Source organism: Nematolebias whitei, chromosome 19 (genome assembly GCF_014905685.2).
Source record: "Nematolebias whitei isolate Nwh7 chromosome 19, NemWhi1, whole genome shotgun sequence".
In the NCBI taxonomy this organism is placed as follows: domain Eukaryota; kingdom Metazoa; phylum Chordata; class Actinopteri; order Cyprinodontiformes; family Rivulidae; genus Nematolebias; species Nematolebias whitei.
The window spans coordinates 14409093-14429853 of NC_056516.1; the positions used below are offsets into that span (position 1 = coordinate 14409093).

Genomic DNA, 20761 nt, shown 5'->3' on the forward strand with positions numbered 1-20761 from the left:
TGTGTTAGGTAATATTTCCCATGAAGTCAGTGCTTCAGTTAATAAACTTGATTTTTTTTTCCTTTTATACGATTTTTTCGTTGCTGACCATTTACTGAGTTTGACCCTTGACGGCACTTTGAGCCCAGAGACCATTCACAAACGCCAGTGACCATTTTATGCTAAAGAGTTTAATTCCTTCATTCTTACCTTGACAAATGTAACACCTCACCACGTTGATTTATTTGAATTCATTTAATTTCTGGACAATGTTAACAACAGCGTGGGACTCGTTCCTTCATTTGAGCATAAAAATAAGCTCAGATGTTGTCTTAGTTGTCTTTTTAAATTATTTGACCATTTCTGACATTTGACTCATAGTTAAAATATATGACAAAATATAACTTTTTTTTGTTGTTGTTGTTAAATTGCAGTTTCATGTAATGGATCTGAAATGGGTGGAGTTTGCATGTTCTCTCCGTGCATGTGTGAGTTTTCTCCGGGTACTCCGGTTTCCTCCCACAGACCAGAAACATGCATGTTAGACTAATTGGTAACTCTAAATTGTCTCTAGGTGTGAGTGAGAGAGTGAATGGTTGTCTCTGTGTCCCTCTGATGGACTGGAGACATGTCCAGGTGTCCCCACCTCCCACACAGTTACTGCTGTACATGGTCATTAGTGACCCCCAAAACATGAAAAGGAAGAAGTGGGTAAAAGATGATGGATGGATGGATGGATGGATGGATGGATGGACGGATGGATGGATGGATGGGTGGATGGGTGGATGGATGGATGGATGGATAAAGAAATCAGACAGACACTGAGCTAAAGTTGGATGTAGTAGATGAGAGTCATTCACAACACGTAGTCCAAGTGAGTCATTTCTCAACATAAGGTGATCTTAGTTTGAATCGGGGCGATATGCATTCCTCCAGGAAGTCAAAGCCTTTAAACCCAGTTTCTCTCCTTCGGTGTGTCTTGGAAGAAAATTAAATGAAAGCAAAAGGCAGAGTGGAGGAGAGAAAAAAATCAGTGTTTCCACTTCGTCAGGGCATTGTAAGAGTTTGTTATTAAAACATGACAAGCCATTCAACTGCTAAAGGTGCTTACTCAAGGGAATGCACGAAGTGGTTATTGTTTGATTAATTTGCTCGGAGGAGACCTGAAATAATCCCCCCCCTCTCCTCCCCCCAACTCATGAATATGTGTGTGGAGGGTGACAGCGAGATTTCTCCGTGGTGACAAGTTATCTAAACTACAGGGCAAAACGATTATGCTAATATCAGGTTGTAGTCATCAATCATCTCATGTCAATGTGGTGTCAACGCATCACACGTCCCTGATCCCCCCCCCCCACCCCCCGTCCTCCACATCTCTTCTCCCTCATGGCCAAACTGTTGTGGAAGTGTGCGCGCGCGTTTGTTTGGAGAATTGATCGCGCTCTCTGTGCACCTGAAGGGGACAACTGGGAGTGGGGGCTGGAATCAGAGTTGTCCCGTCACATAAAAGCTGAAAGGAAGCTGGGACGTGAACACACGGGCTGACGTCAGAGAGAGACTCACCTTATCGCAGGAAGACGCGTCGGTGGATCTCACACACACACTCACACACACGAGTTTGGCTTGTTTCATAGCAGGGACACCAGAAGGTGCCGAGTGAGGCAGAAGTGAAGCCCAAAAGTTTCTTTCCGAGGCTGTTTCTCTTCAGCGTCGCCATGGAGGACGCGGTGCGTAAAAGTCCGCGCGCCCTGATCCGGACGCGCTGTGAGATGATCCTGTGATGGTGCTGAGGGGGGGTGGGAAGACGTGGGAAGTTGAACGGACAGCAGCCCCTGAGTGTCTGTGGGGAGAAGAAGTCGCGTGAGGCACGGATGCTGTTGGATGTGGCACTTTTTGTGCCTGACCTGAACCATCATGGCTTATTCCCAGTTAGGATACTCCTACTCCTCCACACCACAGGTACTGTTCATGAAAACCTCTTTGCATTTACGAAATGTGTGAAAATTAAAATCTTGTTTAAATTTGTTCTATTTTAGTTGGGCGGGGGGGGGTGTCTAAATATAAGTAACATGCGCATTTACGCATTTTTGGATACTCTGATTTTTCTGATTTTTATTAGTGTGTAATTTTTTTTTAAATGAAGAAATCAATTTAATTTAACCTTTTTTTATATAGTTTTTAATGACTTCTAACTCCTTGGCTGGAGCACCCCCGTCGCACTCGGTGCTGCGCTCCCAGGGCCACCAGTTCACTCCTGGAAGCGGCATCGGGGTCTACAGTGGCCCCTACCAGAAGAGCCACAGCTTCTACAACACCGGCACCAGTGACTCCACCAGTCTCTACTCCAGAGTCAGTCAACTTTTTACTTTTAGTTCACCAAGATTTTTTTTTAACTGACAGGAGAGAAATGGAAATATGTCTTTAAGATATTCAGTATATCTGAGTCTCATATTAGAAAAGTGTCTAAAACCATTAAAACCAAGTAAAGGTCATATGGATGATCTGCTTTAAAACCTGTTTTACAATCAAGCTATAATCAGCAAGCTTCACGTAAAACCCCTGTTTTAAACATTTCTCGTGTCTAAAATGTACTTTTAAACATCTCAGTAGTCCTTCTCCAGAGACAGAGGTGTGAAAAACAGTCAGCAGTAAAAGAGTCTTTATTCGTGTTTGGAAAACAGCGAGCCACAAAACATCATTTTGATTTTATTTACAACTTCTCACGTTTGGAACCGTTTTTAGAAATAAAGCTGTGAAATGTTAAAGTTTTTATCTCTTCTCTGAAACAAACAAAAAAAAATAATAATCTGACATGCACCCAATTATATTCCCTCAACGTGTTCTCGTTTTTCTTGTGTCCTTGTGTGAATTAATTTAATTGTTTGGGTTATTCGTTGGTTTCCGATGTGCAATTTCCCTCCACATTTTGACATATTGCAGACCTTATTTATTTAAAATCCTAATGAAGAAGTGGGTTACCAGTTAGCTTAAATAAATCCATAAATCTGCTGCACTCTGGACACACGCTCACGCTGTAACAGTATGTATACATGGTAAATGGACTGTACTTATACATCACCTTTCTATTTAATCAAGACACTCAAAGCTCTTTACATTATAATCTGTGTCCTCGTTTACCCATTCATACAGCACTCTACTAGATCTATACAAAGATAATTGAACAAATCATTTTAATGAGACTAATCAGAGCTTTGTCACATTCATACACTGACGGGACACACATCAGGTGCATCGAGGGGTTCAGTCTTGCCCAGGGACACTTCAACATGTGGCATGTGACTGCTGGTGGATTTGAACCCCCAACTCTAGTATTGGAGGACGACTGTTCTATCCACTCAGCCACAGCCGCCCCATATATGCATATACAGTATATATGTATACGTGTGTGTATGCTTAGATATGTATAGGTTACTCGTGAATGTAGTACTCCTTGCCACCTTGTGCATTTTTTTTTCCAAATTAAATTAATCTGCTTCTTTATTTTGATTATTCCTTTTTTTTCTGCATAATTACAAATGCTGCTGGAAGCCTCAAATTCCCCCCCCCCCTCCCCCCCGGGGGGGATTAATAAAGTATAGCGATAGCTTATTGCTGTAAATACTATTTGCACAAATTAGCAATGGCGTTGTTTTTTAGGTTTAATATGGTTTGTTTTTAGGTGTAATGCTGTTTTTGTGTTATATTTGACTTAAACACATTTAACTAACTATCTGATAATAATTTTAGGGGTCAGTAAATCCCAAAGAAGCAGCATCTGTGCACATGGGGACATCTCAGACTCCCGCCTACTGTCCATTTGAGTACACATTTGGACAGTATCCTTATGACAGATATGGGTAAGTCTATTAATGATTTTACTGCCTCCATAGGCTTTGATTGGTGTTAATTAACTCTAAATTGATTTTTATCATCCTCTGGCTCAGGTATTCCTGCTCAGATAGTTCATCGCGACGCAAAAACGCCACTCGGGAGACCACGAGCACTCTGAAGGCGTGGCTGCAGGAGCACCAGAAGAACCCCTACCCAACCAAAGGGGAGAAGATCATGCTGGCTATCATCACCAAGATGACCCTCACACAGGTGGAGTTTTCTCCAAATAACTATCCTGTGTTTTCTTCTGATTTCTAAACAGTCGTTTTTGTTATACTTTTTTTTGGGTCTCTTTCAGGTGTCCACGTGGTTTGCTAATGCACGCCGGAGACTGAAAAAGGAGAACAAGGTGACGTGGTCACCACGGGCTTGTAAAAGCTCTGACGACAGAGGCTGTGAAGACGACAGTGATGCTCCTGCAAAGCCTTCTAAAAGTGACACATCCATTCCTGGTAAGAAACACCTGAGTTTCTTTATGGTCTTTTAAAATTAATCAGCGCACACAAAGTCATTTGCATCTTTTTTTTTTTAACGTTTGAACTCTAGTAGATCAACATTGTTCAGATCTACAAAGTGATATGGAGGACTTCGACCTGCTGGAGTCGGATGCTTCTGAAAGTGAACTAAAACCCCAGTTCCTACCAGAGGACAGTGAAGCAAGCCAAGACCTCATATGCGGCCAGCCCATGCAGCTTTCAGAATCACTGCAAGGAAAAGAAAGACTGTCCCCTGATTGTCCCAAACTGACACCGGTCCAACACCAGAACACGTCTTACTACATTGATCCAGACCTTCAAAGTGCCAAACCTAAGATCTGGTCCATCGCTCACACTGCTGCTTCTCTGGAGGCCAGCTCACTGGCAGAATACCCTGCTTGCATGCTGTCATCTACCAGGTCCTCCTCACCAGGATACCCAACAAACATGGCTCTCACCAAGAGCGAGAGGCGACAGGAGTCACCGGTCTCCACCCTCAGAGATTGGGTGGATGGAGTTTTCCACGGTCCTCCCTTCCAGCAGCCCAAACCAGCTGAGGCGTGGAAAGGCTTGGATGAAGTCATGATGGACAGGAGGACACCTGCACAGTCCTATGAACTCAACCAACCTTCATCCTCTTTGTAGTCCACCAAAACACCATCATCATCGTCATGACACCATGAGGACCTTCTAATCTATGGACTGAAACAAAAGTTTATACTGTGTTTGTGACTTTATACACTGACTGTTTGCTAAACACCTCCTCTGCAGCTCAAAGAATTGAGTGAAAACACTTTCCCAGAATCTTTAAAAGGACTTTAGAACGTTTCGCCTTTTTTTTGTCTTCACACAATAGAACCCGTGTAGTGATGTCATCAAACGTTCATTTCTTTACGATGGATTGCAATTGCTATGGACAGAGTACGTCTCCGTGCGTTAGTACGTATGGTTGGATGTGAACATTTAATTCTTAAGCAGAGGGGAGGGGGAGTCCATTGCATCAACAAAAATAAACATAGATGAAGCGAAAAGTTAACGAACTTTTTTTTGCCCCAAATTGATTTTTTTTTGTGTTTGTGTTCTGCCATCATATATTAATGGAACCAGAGTCTGGTTCTAGGGTCACGGAGTTGTATCATCAGTAGGAAAGTTCCACTTGAACACCGTCCCAACTCACTAACAGGCCAACACATTGTCAGTCACAGTGTAACGTGATGCTTTTTTTACAGCACCAAGGTAAGAACTATAGCTGCTTCTCTATTGTTGAGTACTATTCTGATCTCCTTGTTTCTATTCGATTCTTCTCCGGTCTTGGTACGTCTCGTCATCCTCAGGCTGGTTCTGTGAATAGCAAGCGGCCATCAGGGCACTAACGATCAATTGTTGGACTGATGGTCATCCTTTTATATGTGAAAAGCTAGTTTCTGGGAATCCCCAGTAGACTGGTTTGACTCATTTTGAAAGGTGCTATTAATATAACTGAGTTTGTTGGCAGGCCTCAGACTGATGAAGTCTTTCAGATGAAAGATGAAACATTTCTACTTGGGATGCATGATATTATCGGCATGGTATCGGCATATTAGTCATAAAGTTACATATCGGCCATTCCATCAAAATAACTCACCAATATATAAGGCGCTGGTTTTGTATGACAAGGATGCCTGCAGCACCAGCACAACGTTATGACGTCACGCGAGCTGTTGAGTTTAGATTTGTGAAAATTTACAAATTTGCCCTGTTCGAGTGTTGTCATTGTGTTAGAGAGAGTAAATATCATGAATAAATTTGACATTAAACATAACCCAAGTTGAAGTGTTACATCATTTTCAGACCCCTTTTTGGCATCTGTATTTGGTAGCAGGCCAAACTGACAGAGACCATGCAGAATAATGTAGTATTTTAATTCCACAGCAGAGAAGACTATGTAGTCTCTGTTAGTAGGTCTAGGGGAAAAAATATCGGTATTGTTATCGGTTATTGGCCAAACACGTTTTAATATATCGGCATATCGGATATCGGCCAAAAATCCAATAGCGTGCATCTCTAGTTTGTACCAAAAAGAATCTGTCCAGATAACCTGACTTAAGTTTGATGGTGAGTCTACTTTGTGAGTGTGTCCCCACTCTATGGGCGGGATCGTCTGTCAGAGCTTTGAGAGGGGCGGGGCTTACAGCAGTACTTGCTGCTCGCTCGCAGTGACTGTTGAATGATTATTGCCTTCTACTGCATCCTCTAAAAGTCATCAAACACACCAGAAAAATAACTAGATTTGTCGCTAGTCGCTTAAAAAAGTCGCTAGAGGGGTCTGAAATTTCTATAGTTGCTAAGTTGGTAACATTGGCAATTTGCAATGACGTCAGTCTAGGAGCCAATCGATGGCTGCAAATGCTGACGTCGGATCACTTGCTCAGCTCGGCTGGCTTGGAACCACGGCTGAGGTGGGTCCAAAAACCAAGCAGGAACAGGGAATGGAGACTCAATTGGGCGATGCTGAGTTGATGCAAACTGATTAAAGTCACATCCGTGGAAAAGCATTTTCTGTGAATCAACAAATGCCTAAAATATTATCTAAAGTGTGTTTAAACTTAAATTCAGAGGTATATGTACATGAGGATTGGGGCTTAAACATTGTACTACAGCCACTGTGGGTTTACTGGTTTATTGCCTCAACTTTCAGATTCCAGTTTTGTATCTAGTTCTTATATGTGGACATTGCGCCGCACTACAGACTGAGTTGGGGCTGTGAGTCACTGGTCATCGACGCACTGTGGCTCCCACCAAACCTCACCAACACTTGTTGAGCCTTCAGGACAGGAGGCTGAGATCTCGTACTGACAGATCCAACAGAGTTTGATTCATCTGGCAAACTGTCTTCGGAGGAAGCACTGAGAGACAAGTGACCCGAGTGATGGGAGGTCAGGCAGAAACTACTTACCCTGCCTTCAGATGGTTTTCTCAGAGCTTCATCGGGGCCTTGGCGGAACCAGTTTGAGGACCTCAATAAACCATTCTGATGACTGGAACGACAGTTTCTACAGTCTCTTCTTGAGCTTAAGGCAACTGACAAAGAAAGCTTCCCTTCAAACTTGTGGGTTTCTCTGACAAAACACACCATATGAAAAGTAAAGACTTATTTTATTTCCAGTGCTAAACCTCAGCAGCAACAATCCATGTAGTCAAGATTTTTGTTTTGGTACAGGTTGAAAAAAAGGCTCCTTTCACCAAACTCTTCATCGCCCTTAACGCAGGCTCATAACGCCTCACCGTTTGGACAAACCTCGCTGTATCCTTGTGCTCGCTAAGCTACAGTTGGAAAAGTGTTGGGGGTTTAGCAAACAGTCGGCACGACGCTGTTTTAGCAGTTGATCCTACTTGGATGAACGTCCACAGTCTTAGAGCAAACAAATGTGCAGTTTACACATATGTAAAAAAAAAAAAAAAAAAGGCACCGTTGTTCACTCGCACTGACGCACAAAAATAAACTGTGTATTCTATAGCATGGTGGCTTTTCTCTGCCGTTACAGCAGATATCCAGTGGAAGCATCAGTGGAGTCTTTTTAGATGATATAAATCTGTTGAGCAGTAGATTATACGTCTGCGGCTTTGGAGATATAAATGTGTGTGTGTGTGTGTGAGAGATTGTTTGTGTGTGTGTTTGTAGGGAGTGAAGGGGGGGAAAGTGGGTGGTATTCAGCCGTGACTAATGGAAACACACAGAGGAGGGTGCTGCTAAATTGTTAAATCGATGCCACTTCCAGCTCAGCTCCAGATATAGCTGCAATCAGCGATGCGTCCCATTTCATTAGGAGCCTTGTGACTTTGTCAACCTTGGACAGGAGGAAGACCCCCCCCACCCACCCACACACACACACACACACACATCACTACCATAAAAAAGTGTTGAAGAAGCTCTAGCAGTTTGAAACATCATCCTGTCTTCATCCTGTAGCTCTTCTTCTCTTCTTCTTTCAGAAGAAAAAAAAAAATCACTGAAAAAACAAGAAAAAATGAGGCAAACATTTTGTGCTTTGTTAAAAATGATCACTCACGAAACATTTAAAGTAACACGTTCTAAAACGAAGCACAAGAAATAGACACTTCACATATAGCCCCGCTCCTCTTTCCTGTTGTTTTTTCATTTTTATTTTGGAGCGGCGATAAAGTATTTATCAGAACAGAGGAGGGAACTGCCTGGGCTTTGTATGGAATTAACCATTTCAGATTAAATAATTCAGCACGAATTCAGCTGAGAATTTCATTCTGTTTCTGCCTCATAAATAAGTCAGGTTTGAGATGATAAATAATGGCATCTGACTTCTTATTCCTGTAAAGTTTTCCTTCTTCCACTCTCCGGCTGACAGGATCTCATGGTCAAACAGGCTGATAAAATGCATTTTATTGTTTGGCTTCAAAAATGTCTACATATATTTTGTCAGAGTGTAATAAACTGGAAAGAATACTATTATAATTCCCTTTAACAAAAATAAACATCATGAGGTAAATGCGGCTTCATAAGAAAAGGTTTTGTTTAGAAGTGATGAGACTTGGATTAGCGATATGTTGATGGGTGGATTAGAGGACAGACGTCATTTCTCTTGAGTTCACAGGATGGCTAAGTTGGAAACATGCACTTCACTTTTAGATCGCTTGATTGCATAAAATCTATCCATCCATCCATCCATTATCTTTACCCGTTTATTCCATTTTGGGTCACGGGGGTCGCTGGTGCCCATGTCCAGCAATCACTGTGCGAGGGGCGGGGTACACCCTGGACGGGTCGCAAGTCCATCACAGGGACACATAGAGACAAACGAGACAAACAAACATTCACTCTCTCACTCACACCTAGGGACAATTTAGAGTTACCAATCAGTCTAACATGCATGTTTTTGGTCTGTGGGAGGAAACTGGAGTATCCGGAGAAAACCCATGCATGCACAGAGAGAACATGCAAACTCCACCCAGAAAGGCCCCTGGACCGGGGTTTGAACCAGGGACCTGTTCGCTGAGAGGCAGCAGCTCTACCAGTTGCGCCACCGTGCTGCCCGCATAAAATCTCCTTAAATCAAAAAGAAAATATGTTAACTTCACATTCTTAATGGTTAGTTCCTATTGCCTACTGCCATGAAATCTGAGCAGTTATGTGATTGCCGCTGTTTGTACATGTTTGTTTGTCTGTTAGCAAAATAACCCATGAACAGATTTTAATGAATTTCTCAGAAATAAATCAATGGTTATGCATCTACAACTCATTAAATTTTTACGTCAACTTAATTCAAAATGAGTGACGCAGCAAACTTCAGCAAACACAAAAATGGCTAAAACTTGATTAATTTTACAAATACCAAGCTAAAATTTGGTTTAATTGTATTTGAGAGCCAGACTCTGAATGCTAATGGATTAAGTGAGATCTTTGTTTAAATGATGGCATGATGGAATTAATAATTTCAGATTAAACAATTCAGCATGAATTCACCTATAATATCTTCATTTAAATCTGTTTTAGGTGTGATGTAGTATGTACAAAAAAAAAAAAAAAAACATACACGAGGTTTTGAGGAGTTTAGGAACTATGGTTTGGGGGAAAGAATAACTTTTTGTTGTGAACTTGAGGTAACTGCAGTGAAAAAATAAAATAAAATAGAAAGCATGACATAAACACAACCATAAGTTCTATACAATGCTGTTGTACAATTTGAGATGTTTCTGTTTTTTGTTTTTTTTAAACCAACTGAAAGCCTACCATATCGTCTTGTGGTGAGAAATGACATCATTGTGGCCACTTTGGCCAAACTTTGAAAACAATGTTATGCACAATCTTGAGCGAAATTCTCAGAAACATGTTAACTCTCATGACTATCAGCTACTATACAACCAAACATTAGCTCAGCATCTATAAAAAAATCACTATTTACGTTTCTTAAAGATAGTTGGTTGTGACAGCTTTCTAACTATCTACATTACCTGGCTAAGAACATCTACCTTCCTTCTCTGCATCATGTCAGCCACCTCTCTACCTTCCTTCTCTGCATCATGTCAGCCAGCTCTCTACCTTTACCTGTCATTGTCCCAACATTTAGAGTCGCAACTCTCAATCCTACATTCTTGACTTTCCTCTTCTCCCTCTGTCTCCTGACACGTTTCCCTCCTCGTGGTCTTCGACTAACAGTAGCACAATTTCCGCCAGCACCTTGTTTGTCAACAGCACCGGTAGCAGTCGCTGTTAACCTGGCCCTCGACTGAGCCGGTATAGTGTGGCTTAGCTTTCAGCACCTGGTATCCCAGGCAGTTTCCCAGAACTAACCATGCACAACCCTGCTTAGTTTCCTAGATCAGATGAGATTGAGCGTGTTCAGGGTGAACACGTTCAGTTAGTTGAGTTTAAACTAACTAATCAACTGATCCTATTCAGATACAACATCACAGCAGAACGTCCTGTGTATGTGGACCAGCTCTCTAATCCAACAGTCCAGGTCCGTTTTAGAGAAGAGTGAGTGGTGTTCAGTTGGTCTCTGTCTCTAAATGTCAGAAAGTCCAACACACAGCTTCTGTAAAGCTCAGAACTGATTCCTTAGGTTATTAATGAGAGTTCTGACAAACACTTGGCTATACATCTTCAATTGCAGCGCGGCATCAACCTGCATGCGGCATATGGGTTAACATCCTCCTTTAAAAAGTCTCTATTCAGCTGTTTTGGTATTACAAGATATCTTTTAGGTACTCATCATTCTCAGCAAATGATTGCTAACTTTGTTTCCTGTTTGGTTGGTTCGGTCTTTCTTTTTTTTTTTTGTTAAACACAAATGCCTGCAACAAAACGATGCATGGAAAACTGGCAGACTAAACCCAAACCACTGCACCCCAGAACATCAAAACAAAGAGATTAACAACACTATATATAATAAATTCATAATGTTCATTCATACTCATCTACTCACACAGACTCATGTTCGTGCTGCTGTTTGGCGTATTGTTTTTATGCTACTAGTGCTTAGTGTATATTTAGATATTGTTTTTCTTAGTTCATATCCTAGATCTTATTACTGTTTTTCTTATACATTTTAATACTTTTGATGGATGTAACTGGGACCCTGTGTACACAGTTTCGACAAGTAAAGAACCTTGAATTCTTGAATACAGCAACATTTATACTTTTTGACGGGTGCCATTGCAGCTGTCTGACCATACATCCACTTTAATCTAACCCAACACTGATTTGAGACTTATTCTTGTAATAATCTAATCTGACAAACTGCTCTTATGCTGAATAAACTTTGTAAGAAGAGTAAAGACAGTGAAAATGTTGGACCTCCTGAGATTTAATTTTAACCCAGGTGTCATCAGCATACCTGAACCAATGACTTGGTGGTGTCCCTGAGAAGGACGCCAAGACATTCCTCAACCTAAAGTGGGAGAAAAGTCTGCTGACCTCATGGGTCAGTGTTTATGTGTCTACCATGTTGTATATGGAATGTGTGACAAGCTAAAACAATACTTCACTTTCAGTTTTGATGAGTAAATTCAGAACTCGCACAAAATGGAAGCCAACGTTAGTTTCGATGTGTGCACTCGGGAGGTTTCCGGGAGAACCACAAGTCCTACGGCAGTGAGACACAGGGTTTGTTTGCAAATGTTTTGGGAAAATTTAGACAACTTAAAAAATTGTTTTCCGCATCATCACACACCGTTGATCATTTTATTATAAAATCTCAAAAGTTCATAAAACCAACATTTCACCAATGTGAAAGGAATAAGAAAAATCTAAATACCAATTTAGTCATAAAGTCCAACTTTTATAACATATTTAAACTTTGCATGATGATTCTATTGTGAAGTATACCTGAGATGTGGACCTCCAACCAGGACTGGGATTATCTACCAAATTTTCCAGCACTCTGTTGTTGTCTATTTCAGAATCAGAATAAGCTTTATTGTCAGTGCACAGTTAAGTACAGTGAGATGACGTTCTGTACAGCCGTCCTAAAGATGGATGGAAGTGTACAGGGGCTGCAGCTTCTAAGAAGCGCTGCCCTTATTGCTTAGATAAGAAAAGGGGACGAAAACATAAGGAGAGAGGTATTAAAAAAAAGATCTCTCACACGGTGTCCTTGACAGGGCACTATTTAAGGTATAAAAAAAACATCTACCACAGTAAGCAACGTAAATGGACACAATGCATGCATGGACCACAAGACGGTGAGTTTTGTCCATGGACATTTCCAGATAGTTTCCATAGTCCTGATAAGATGTTACAGTGTCTCTCAGCCGGTACAAGTATCCATAGTCCATATTTAGACATTTTGTGGTTTCTTGATGCTTGATTCCTTATCAAGTAGCACACTTGGATGTGATAGTTTTGTTTCAAAGCTGCAGGAGGATTAGCAAAATAAAACTTGAGCCAGAAATGGAAGAACAATGTTCAAATAGGATTAAGGACGCCAGAAGTGCCTTGGCAGCTCTAGCTAAGATTTTTTTTCTCTTAATTGAAACGTAGATAACCATTATTAATCAATCCACAAGATTTTTTATTTTTACACACACTTTCTTGTTAAAAATGTTTTATCGCACTGTCTTGCTTGGACATTCCACATTTTCCTTCCCCTGCTCCTGATTCTCCATTCAGCGATTCCCTTCATTTCTTGACTCCTTTTGAAATTTTCAATGGAATGTCTCCACAGAAAGTATTGACATCTTCAATTTACTCCTCTCTGCACCTTCTGTCTGACACCTATTTCCTTTCAACACTGTCTGAGTCTCTGTTGCATACACACCCACACGTGCACACACACAAACACACACTGGCATACTCACAGTTCTACGTCTCTTGTGTCTTGTCACACACACTTTGGTTTTCTGGGGCTATCAAAGTGCTGAGTGCAAACTCTGTCCTCCAAATACTGTCACATGTTGCCGGGGGTGTCTCGCTCCCTGCGGTAACCCTCTGAGCTCTTGGCACAAGAACAAGTCATTATTTCCATGGTAAAGGTCAGAGGCTCTGTCACCTGACCAAAGTAGAGCTGAGTGGAGTCGCCTCCAGACAGTGACCAAAGGTCAGTTTTCTGATTTGCCTCTCGTACAGCTGAGTGTAGATGTGAAGAGGCCGGGCTGCTCCCAGATCAGCCCCAGGAGCTCGTTTTGGGTGAGTGTGGCTTCCAGACATGGAAGCTCAGATAATTGGTGGCAGGGAGCTCCATAATGAGCCTCGGGGTCTGTAATGTGACACGTCTTAAAGCAGAAATATTTTAATAGGGCAATTACAGTGAAGAGGAGGATGTTTTATGTAGAGTGAGTGATTGTTGTGGAGGGATGCTGTAATAAGGAATTCACTGGCATTTAATGGCATTACCTGCCCAGTGCTGAGGACTTTTTTAATGTGAGTCCATTTCATCTTATTTTTGTCCGAGTGGTTTGACCCATCATTGCATTTCATACTAAAGATTCTGTTGTATTTAAGGACTTTACATTGAAACATGCTTATTCAGTTGGTATTCTTTTCCTTCCATCATGTTTGATTCTGTCCTCCTCCCACAGCTTTAAAAAGATACATCAAAACATGTGGCTTAATCAGGAACAGCACGCAAGGACTTTGAGTCCATTGTGTGGCACACACACACAATATTCACACAAAAAATGTCCTTATGAGATTTTGGTTAAATCAATGAATGACCCAGTCCTATTTGGAGTTTTTATCCTCGACGTTAGTTACTGTAGGTATATTGAAGTTTAAATGAGTCACAGAGAGTTGAACCTTATGTTCCTGAACTGCCATTTTGACATCTTAAACTGTGATCATTAAAAAAACAACAATGTTTGATGAATTTTGAAGAGTTAATCACAGTGCAGTTAAGTTGCTTTGCCACATCTTGCCACTAAGATTTTTACCCATTCCTCAAGGCAAAACTGATCCAGCTCCCCCAAGTTGGATGGTTCCTGCTGGTGAACAGCAATCATCAAGTCTGACCACAAATTCTCAATTGGATTAAGGGCTGGACTTTGACTGGGCCATTCCAATACATTCACTCGTTTGCCCTGAAACCACTCAAGTGTCAATTTAGCAGAACGCTAATTTGGGTTGTTGTCCTGTTGTCCTCCCTCCCAGTCTCAAAGTGTTGACACAGGTTTTTCTCAAGAATAGAGATTGTTGTGGATTTCATATGGAGCAGGCATTCAGACCCCCCCACCCCCCACCCCCTCCTCAAACATAGGAGGAACTACTGTGGAAGTGGTCTCCAGCTACAAGTACTTGGGTGTGCACCTGAATAACAACCTCAGCTGGAGCAACAACACCACCAGCCTGATAAAGCTCATCAGAGACTCTACTTCCTCAGACGGCTGAGACGAGCTGGTCTGGGAAGCTCAGTCCTCACCTCCTTCTACAGGTGTGCAGTGGAGAGCATCCTGTGCTCCAGCATCAATGTGTGGCATGGAGGCTGCACAGCTGCAGAAAGAAAAGCTTTGCAGAGAGTGGTGAAGGCTGCACAGAAGATGTTGGAGTCAGACTCCCCACCATCACAGACATCTACACCTCCAGATGCAGGAAGTGAGCCACCTGCATCATGAAGGACCCCACTCACCCAGCACACACACTTTTTGACTGGCGCCCCTCAGGAAGGAGGTTGAGGAGCATTAAGTGTAGAACCACTAGACTGAGGAACAGCTTCTACCCTGAAGTTGGTAGACTCATGAATCCCTAACCAGTATAATCATTGTAAGGAAAAAAAACTACTGTAATGCCACTTTTGATTGGTGATATGTGATTTGTGCTGCTGATTATTTCATGCTGCTGTTTTCATTCATACCCATCTGCTCACCACACACTCAGGCTGCTGTTGTTACGCCATATTCTTTTACATTATTCGTGTTTAGCGTATTCTTATTATATACCTTAGATCTTTAGTTACTATTTCGTTTCACACTTTTTATTGTTGCTATTGCTGGGTGTAACTGGGACCCTGTGTACATAGTTTTGATCCACCTCATGTACCAAATGTGATGTGAATGACAATAAAATTGACTTGAACTTGAACATCACTGTTTTTAACACCATCCATCTTTCCCTCGACTCGGACCAGTTTCCTAGTCCCTGCTGCTAAAAAAAACATCCCCACAGCATGATGCTGCCACCACCATGTTTCACAGTGGGGATGGTGTTCTTGGGGTGATGAGATGTGCTAGTTTTGCACCAGTGGTCTTGTTTTAGTCTCATGTGAGCAGAGCACCTTCCTCCATATATTTAGGAAGTCTACCACATGCCTTTGCGCAAACTCAAAACAAGCCTTCCTATTTTTCTAATTAAAGTCTTTTTTTGGCCACTCTTCCAGAAAGTCCAACTCTATGGAGTGTATGGGTTATTGTGGTCATATGAACAGATACTCCAGTCTCTGCTTGGAACTCTGCAGCTCCTTCAGGGTTACCTTTGGGCTCTGTGCTGCCTCTCTGATTAAAGCCCTCCTTACCCGGTCTGAGAGTTCTGGTGGGCGGCCCTCTCTTGGCAGGTTTACTGTGGTACCATGTTGGTGTAGATTCTCAGTCATCCAGGACATGGTAAATTCAAAAACGTTCCAGACAGTAACAACTGGAATTTATTTGTAACAGAAGACGTTTCGCTTCTCATCCGAGAAGCTTTCTCAATTCAAAGACAGAGCATGTGAGGTTCAGGTTATAAAGCTGAGATAAGATACACATACACATGCAGATTGACCTATCACACGTCACAGTAGGGGTTTGTTGTGGTAACATGTTCTTTCCATTTGATGATAATGGATTTGATGGTGCTCCAGGGGATCATCAGAGATTTGGATTATTATTATTTTTTTTATAACCCAACCCTGACTTGTACGTCTCAGCAACTTTGTCCCTGATTTGGTTGGAGATCTCCTTGGTCTTCATGGTGTTGCGTGGTTAGTGGTGCCTCTTGTGTAATGGTGTAATGGTGTTGCAGCCCCTGAGACATTTCAGAAAAGGTGTGTATGCACCGACAGATCATGTGATGCTCAAACTGCACACAGGTGGACTTCATTTCACCAAGCACGTGACTTCGGAAGGTAAGTGGTTGCACCAGAACATTTTAGGGGCTTCGTAGTAAACGGGTGAATACACATGCTGCATTTAACTTCACCAACTTCACAGTATTTTGTTCAGATGCATTTCACATTAAAAACACATTTAAACACAGCTTGTAATAAAACAAAATAATGAAAAGCCTTTCACAAGGAATATTGCAATAAGTAATGTTAGGAGAGAGGTTATTAATAACTCTCAGTTACTATCATAATACATTTGAGCTCAATATATGTAAAATTTACTGAGTCATCCACCTTATTCCTGGGGGTTCTGCTGTATAAATGAGTATGGTACAACTTCCTGTGAGACAGGAAGTAACAGTAAGCATTGGCCAACCATGGTAGTGGATGGACAGCAGTTTGTTTGAAAGTAATTTACATTCAGTTTAGCAGATAAAACTCTGTTTTTGTTTTGTTCACATTTATTTAACAACCATAGAGTTTACTAAAATAGCCGTGCTGAGTTCAGGTACCTGTTGTGTTCACAGCTGCAGAACAACCAGATCAAACTAAATCAGTGGCTACAACAACAGAGTTTTGAACATGGACCCAAAACAAAATCCTGTGAAAAGCAGTATAGTTTCCATCTCCTACCTACAAATGAGGAATTAAGAAGAATGTGGCTGAAAATGTGAACTGAAGAGACCACCCAAAACACTGTATATGAGCTCATTTCACTTTGTGGACAAACAGCCGATGGAGGAAAACCTGCTTCCTACTTTGTGTCTGGACTACAATAAACCACCGGAGAAGAGACGCCGGATCCTCAGAAAGATTGAAAACAGTGACGAGAATATCAGGTCTGATTTCAAGTGTATGGAGGACACAGCTTTATAGTATTTGTTCGTCTTCAGTATTATGATTTTCTCTGTAATTAACCCAAGCTCAGTGATGGAGGACTTGAGTTGAGCTTTACGGTAAATAAGACTGTGTTCCACCTCTTTTAACAAAACGTCACCGGCCTTATTACTGTGTAGATACTGATACACCTCAGAACTTTTCAGGTTGTTCGCCGTCAGAAGAACCGAGTCAGTGAAGCAGCTAAATATGCTAGTAGATGTAATCTGCAGCACTTCTTCAGCTCGTCCTCCACCCCTCGTCCTCAGCAGGCAGTGGTATGATTATATTGTCCTGTTTGAGCTCTGACAGCTGGTGTTCCTACATGTTTAAATTAAATCCACAATGCTCAGACAAACTCCATTTGGTTGCACTATTCACACATAAACAAACGCTGGTTCTGGTCCAAGCTGGAAGTCGTGCCCATAATTCAAGCAAAGCACCATGGGGGCTATGAATAAGGTGGACAGACGTTTTTGTGTTGGCTTATGTCAATTTGCTGTGGTGGCAATTCTGAGTTGGGTCGACGTCAAACGTTAATCAATTGTAGATGTACATCCAAAGTTGACTTTTTACAAGTTTCATTAAAATCTGTGATTCATGAGATATTTATGTAAGATAGACATGAACTCATAGACTAGAAAAGACATTATCACCCATCTTGGCCTTTCTGCAGCGAGCGGTAACGTGATAACTAGACAATTTTGCCGCTTGTAATTCAGAACTGTTTCTGCACTGTAACTTTTTCTCTAAGGCTTATTTTATACTCCACAGTTCTGACGGCCTGTGCTTTTAGGGAGCGAAACACAACTGTAGTTACCATGGTGACCCCAGCCACTGGCAGCAGCTTTACCGTTTCTTTTTTCCCCCTCTTATATAGTTTAAACATCAAAACATTTTTAGCTTAGATTCTTACTCAAGTAGGTCCAAAAGTACTGCTGAACTTCAGAGAAGTTGATGCATGTAGGAAGAAGTTGCATTGGAATATGAACAAAAACAAATACTTGTTTAGTTCCAATTAGCAATAGTATGCAAAAGAAATTGGAGCAGCAGCTGATCTGAAAGCTCAAACTGGAACGTTTCTGTGTCGCTGCAAATTGGTTCAACGCACCTTCATAACCTGGAGATGCAGTGCTGAGGAATAATGTAAAACGATGCGTTTAGGGGCAGTGAATAATTAAAAAGTGCGGTCCTAACCCAGCACAGAAGCAGCGCTGTGTAATTCAGCACAATTCATATGCAGTTTCATCTGAAAATTTCGCCTGCGGCAATGCCTCCAACTCAACCAGCCATCACCTCTGAACCAACCAGACGTTCTGACCGCAAGACCGACCAGTCGTCTCTGACACCGACCCGGCTCACACGCCTCATTTTAACAACGTACCTTTCTCCCCTTCAATCATCTGCCTCGGTCTGACGAGAGACGAGGTTAACTACAGCTTAAGCCTTACGTCCACGAGTCGCCAGGGCCAATTATATCAGCCCTGACAACTTTCCCCAACCTGAGCCCCGTGGAGTGGAAAACGCAGTTCCACTGGCTGCGTCGCCGGGCACAGAACAGCATGGAAGTGTCTGGAGCCTGAGCCAAGCACGGCCCAATTTGGCATGCGGAGGTCTGTGGAGAATAAGCCCGATGAAATATATATGTGATCTTCTTCAAACATGTATTGTTCCACACTGCTGGGGCTCGTCCGTCTCTGACAGCGTTTTCCAGGCTCGACAGAGCAAAAGTTTACAGACGCATCATGATGACGTTCATCTTTCCTACGCAGGCTTCTGAGAACTAAACTGCCTCTGTGTTACAATTTAAAACATGTAACATCTTCAGGTAATTTGTGTTTAAAGTTCACCCAATCATAAGTTTAATGTCCTTATAAAAAATAAGCTATAGCTTATTAAAAAGATGAGCCTTTCAGGTCCTACTGACCTCACAGTCCAGACATGTAGGACAGTACTGACCTCTGTCGGTCACACTGTGGAACTGCACAGAACATCATCTCAAAAAAATTAAAACGAGAAATTGAATTTCCTACAAAAACATTCAGTGTGAATGCTTTTTGCAAAATAACTTGCTGAAAAACAGCTAAAAACATGTTGAAATGTAGCTGAAATGGATGCACAAGTCTAAATTAGCAAAATAAAGCAGAAAGAACACATATTTGCAGAATTGGGTTTAAATAAGCAGAAATTAGCACAAAAATTGGGAAATTAGCTAAAAAATAAGCTGAAATTAACAAACAGTAGCTGAAAAAGGCATAAACTACAAGAAGGAAGCAGGAGTTGAAATGAGCTACAAGAATGTGGAATTAGCTGAAAAAGCTAAATTTAGCATGAAAGCAGATCAATAGTAGCAGAAATAAGCGGAAAAGAGCATAACAAGCTGAAATTAGCAGAATGGAGTTCAGTAGGCTAAAAGTAGCAGAAATCACCACGAAAAACTTGAATTAATCTGAAAACAGCTGAAACTTGCTCAACAAAAATTAGCTGAAATTTTTGAACAAGCTCAAATTAGCAGAAGAATGCACAATTAGGCTGAAAGAAGCAAAACTGAGCACAAAAAAGATGAATAAAGCAGAAAGAAGCTTAAATTACTAGAAGTGGAGAGAGCACATTTTTTGCTGAATTAAGCTGAATAAAGCAGAAATTAGCACAAAGTAAAAATTGTCTGAAAAATGAAAAATTCCAAAATTAGCTAAATACAACTGAAAAGTAGCTAAAATTAGCAGAAAGAAGCAGAAAGAGAACAAATGTGAATAATCTGAAATATCTAAAACGATCTTAAATCTGAAACAATCTGAAATAAATAGAAACAAGTACAAAAAGTCAAAACTATCTGAAAAAAGCTGAAATTAGCACAAAACAGCTGAACAGTAGCTAAAATAGCAGAAAGCTTAAATTTATTAGAAGGAAGTGGAGAGAGCACATTTCTGATGAATTAAAATGAATAAAGTTGAAATGAGTGCAAAAAATGTGGAATTAGGTGAAAAAGCTTAAATTAGCATTAAATAGCTGAATAGTAGCTGAAATGGTAGAAAAAGTTGTTGAAACTAGCAGAAATAAACTGAAAGAAGTTTAACAAGATGAAATGAGCAGAAAAAAGTTAGAAGAAACACAAAAAAGTTGAGGTTTGCTGAAAGACGCACAAAACAGCTGAAATTTGCAGAAAAAATGATTAAATTTGCAGAAGGAAGCTGAAAGAAGCTGAAGCAGAAAAAAATGTGAAAGGAGCAGTAAAAGGTTGTAAACACATCTAAAGATTTAAAGGATGTAAAATGAGCTCAATTCATTTTCTGTGAGAACAAATTGGCAGAAAAGGCTAAATATTTCAAAAAGCTAAAAGTTGTACAAATACCAAAAGTCACAGCAGGATTGTCCTGAAAGAGCTGAATGTTTTGATTTATGATTTGGTGAAATAGCTTGAAAACAATTTCCTGCAGGAATAAATAAAGTTCTATCTTTAAACTGAGGCGAGAATCGCGCCGAACAACGTAAAGAAGAAACATGGACGACAATGAC

The 20761-nt window shown here is 41.1% G+C and overlaps 1 protein-coding gene across 1 annotated transcript; it reads left to right on the forward strand.

Annotated features, from left to right (window-relative positions):
• The first annotated feature begins 1893 nt into the window (after window positions 1–1893).
• On the forward strand, window positions 1894–5002 carry irx4b (iroquois homeobox 4b). Its single transcript, XM_037692889.1, has 6 exons — window positions 1894–1938; window positions 2155–2328; window positions 3727–3836; window positions 3924–4080; window positions 4169–4322; window positions 4417–5002. Exons 1-6 carry the CDS (start codon window positions 1894–1896, stop codon window positions 4989–4991), a joined length of 1215 nt encoding a protein of 404 aa, XP_037548817.1. The 3' UTR covers window positions 4992–5002.
• Window positions 5003–20761: the final 15759 nt, after the last annotated feature.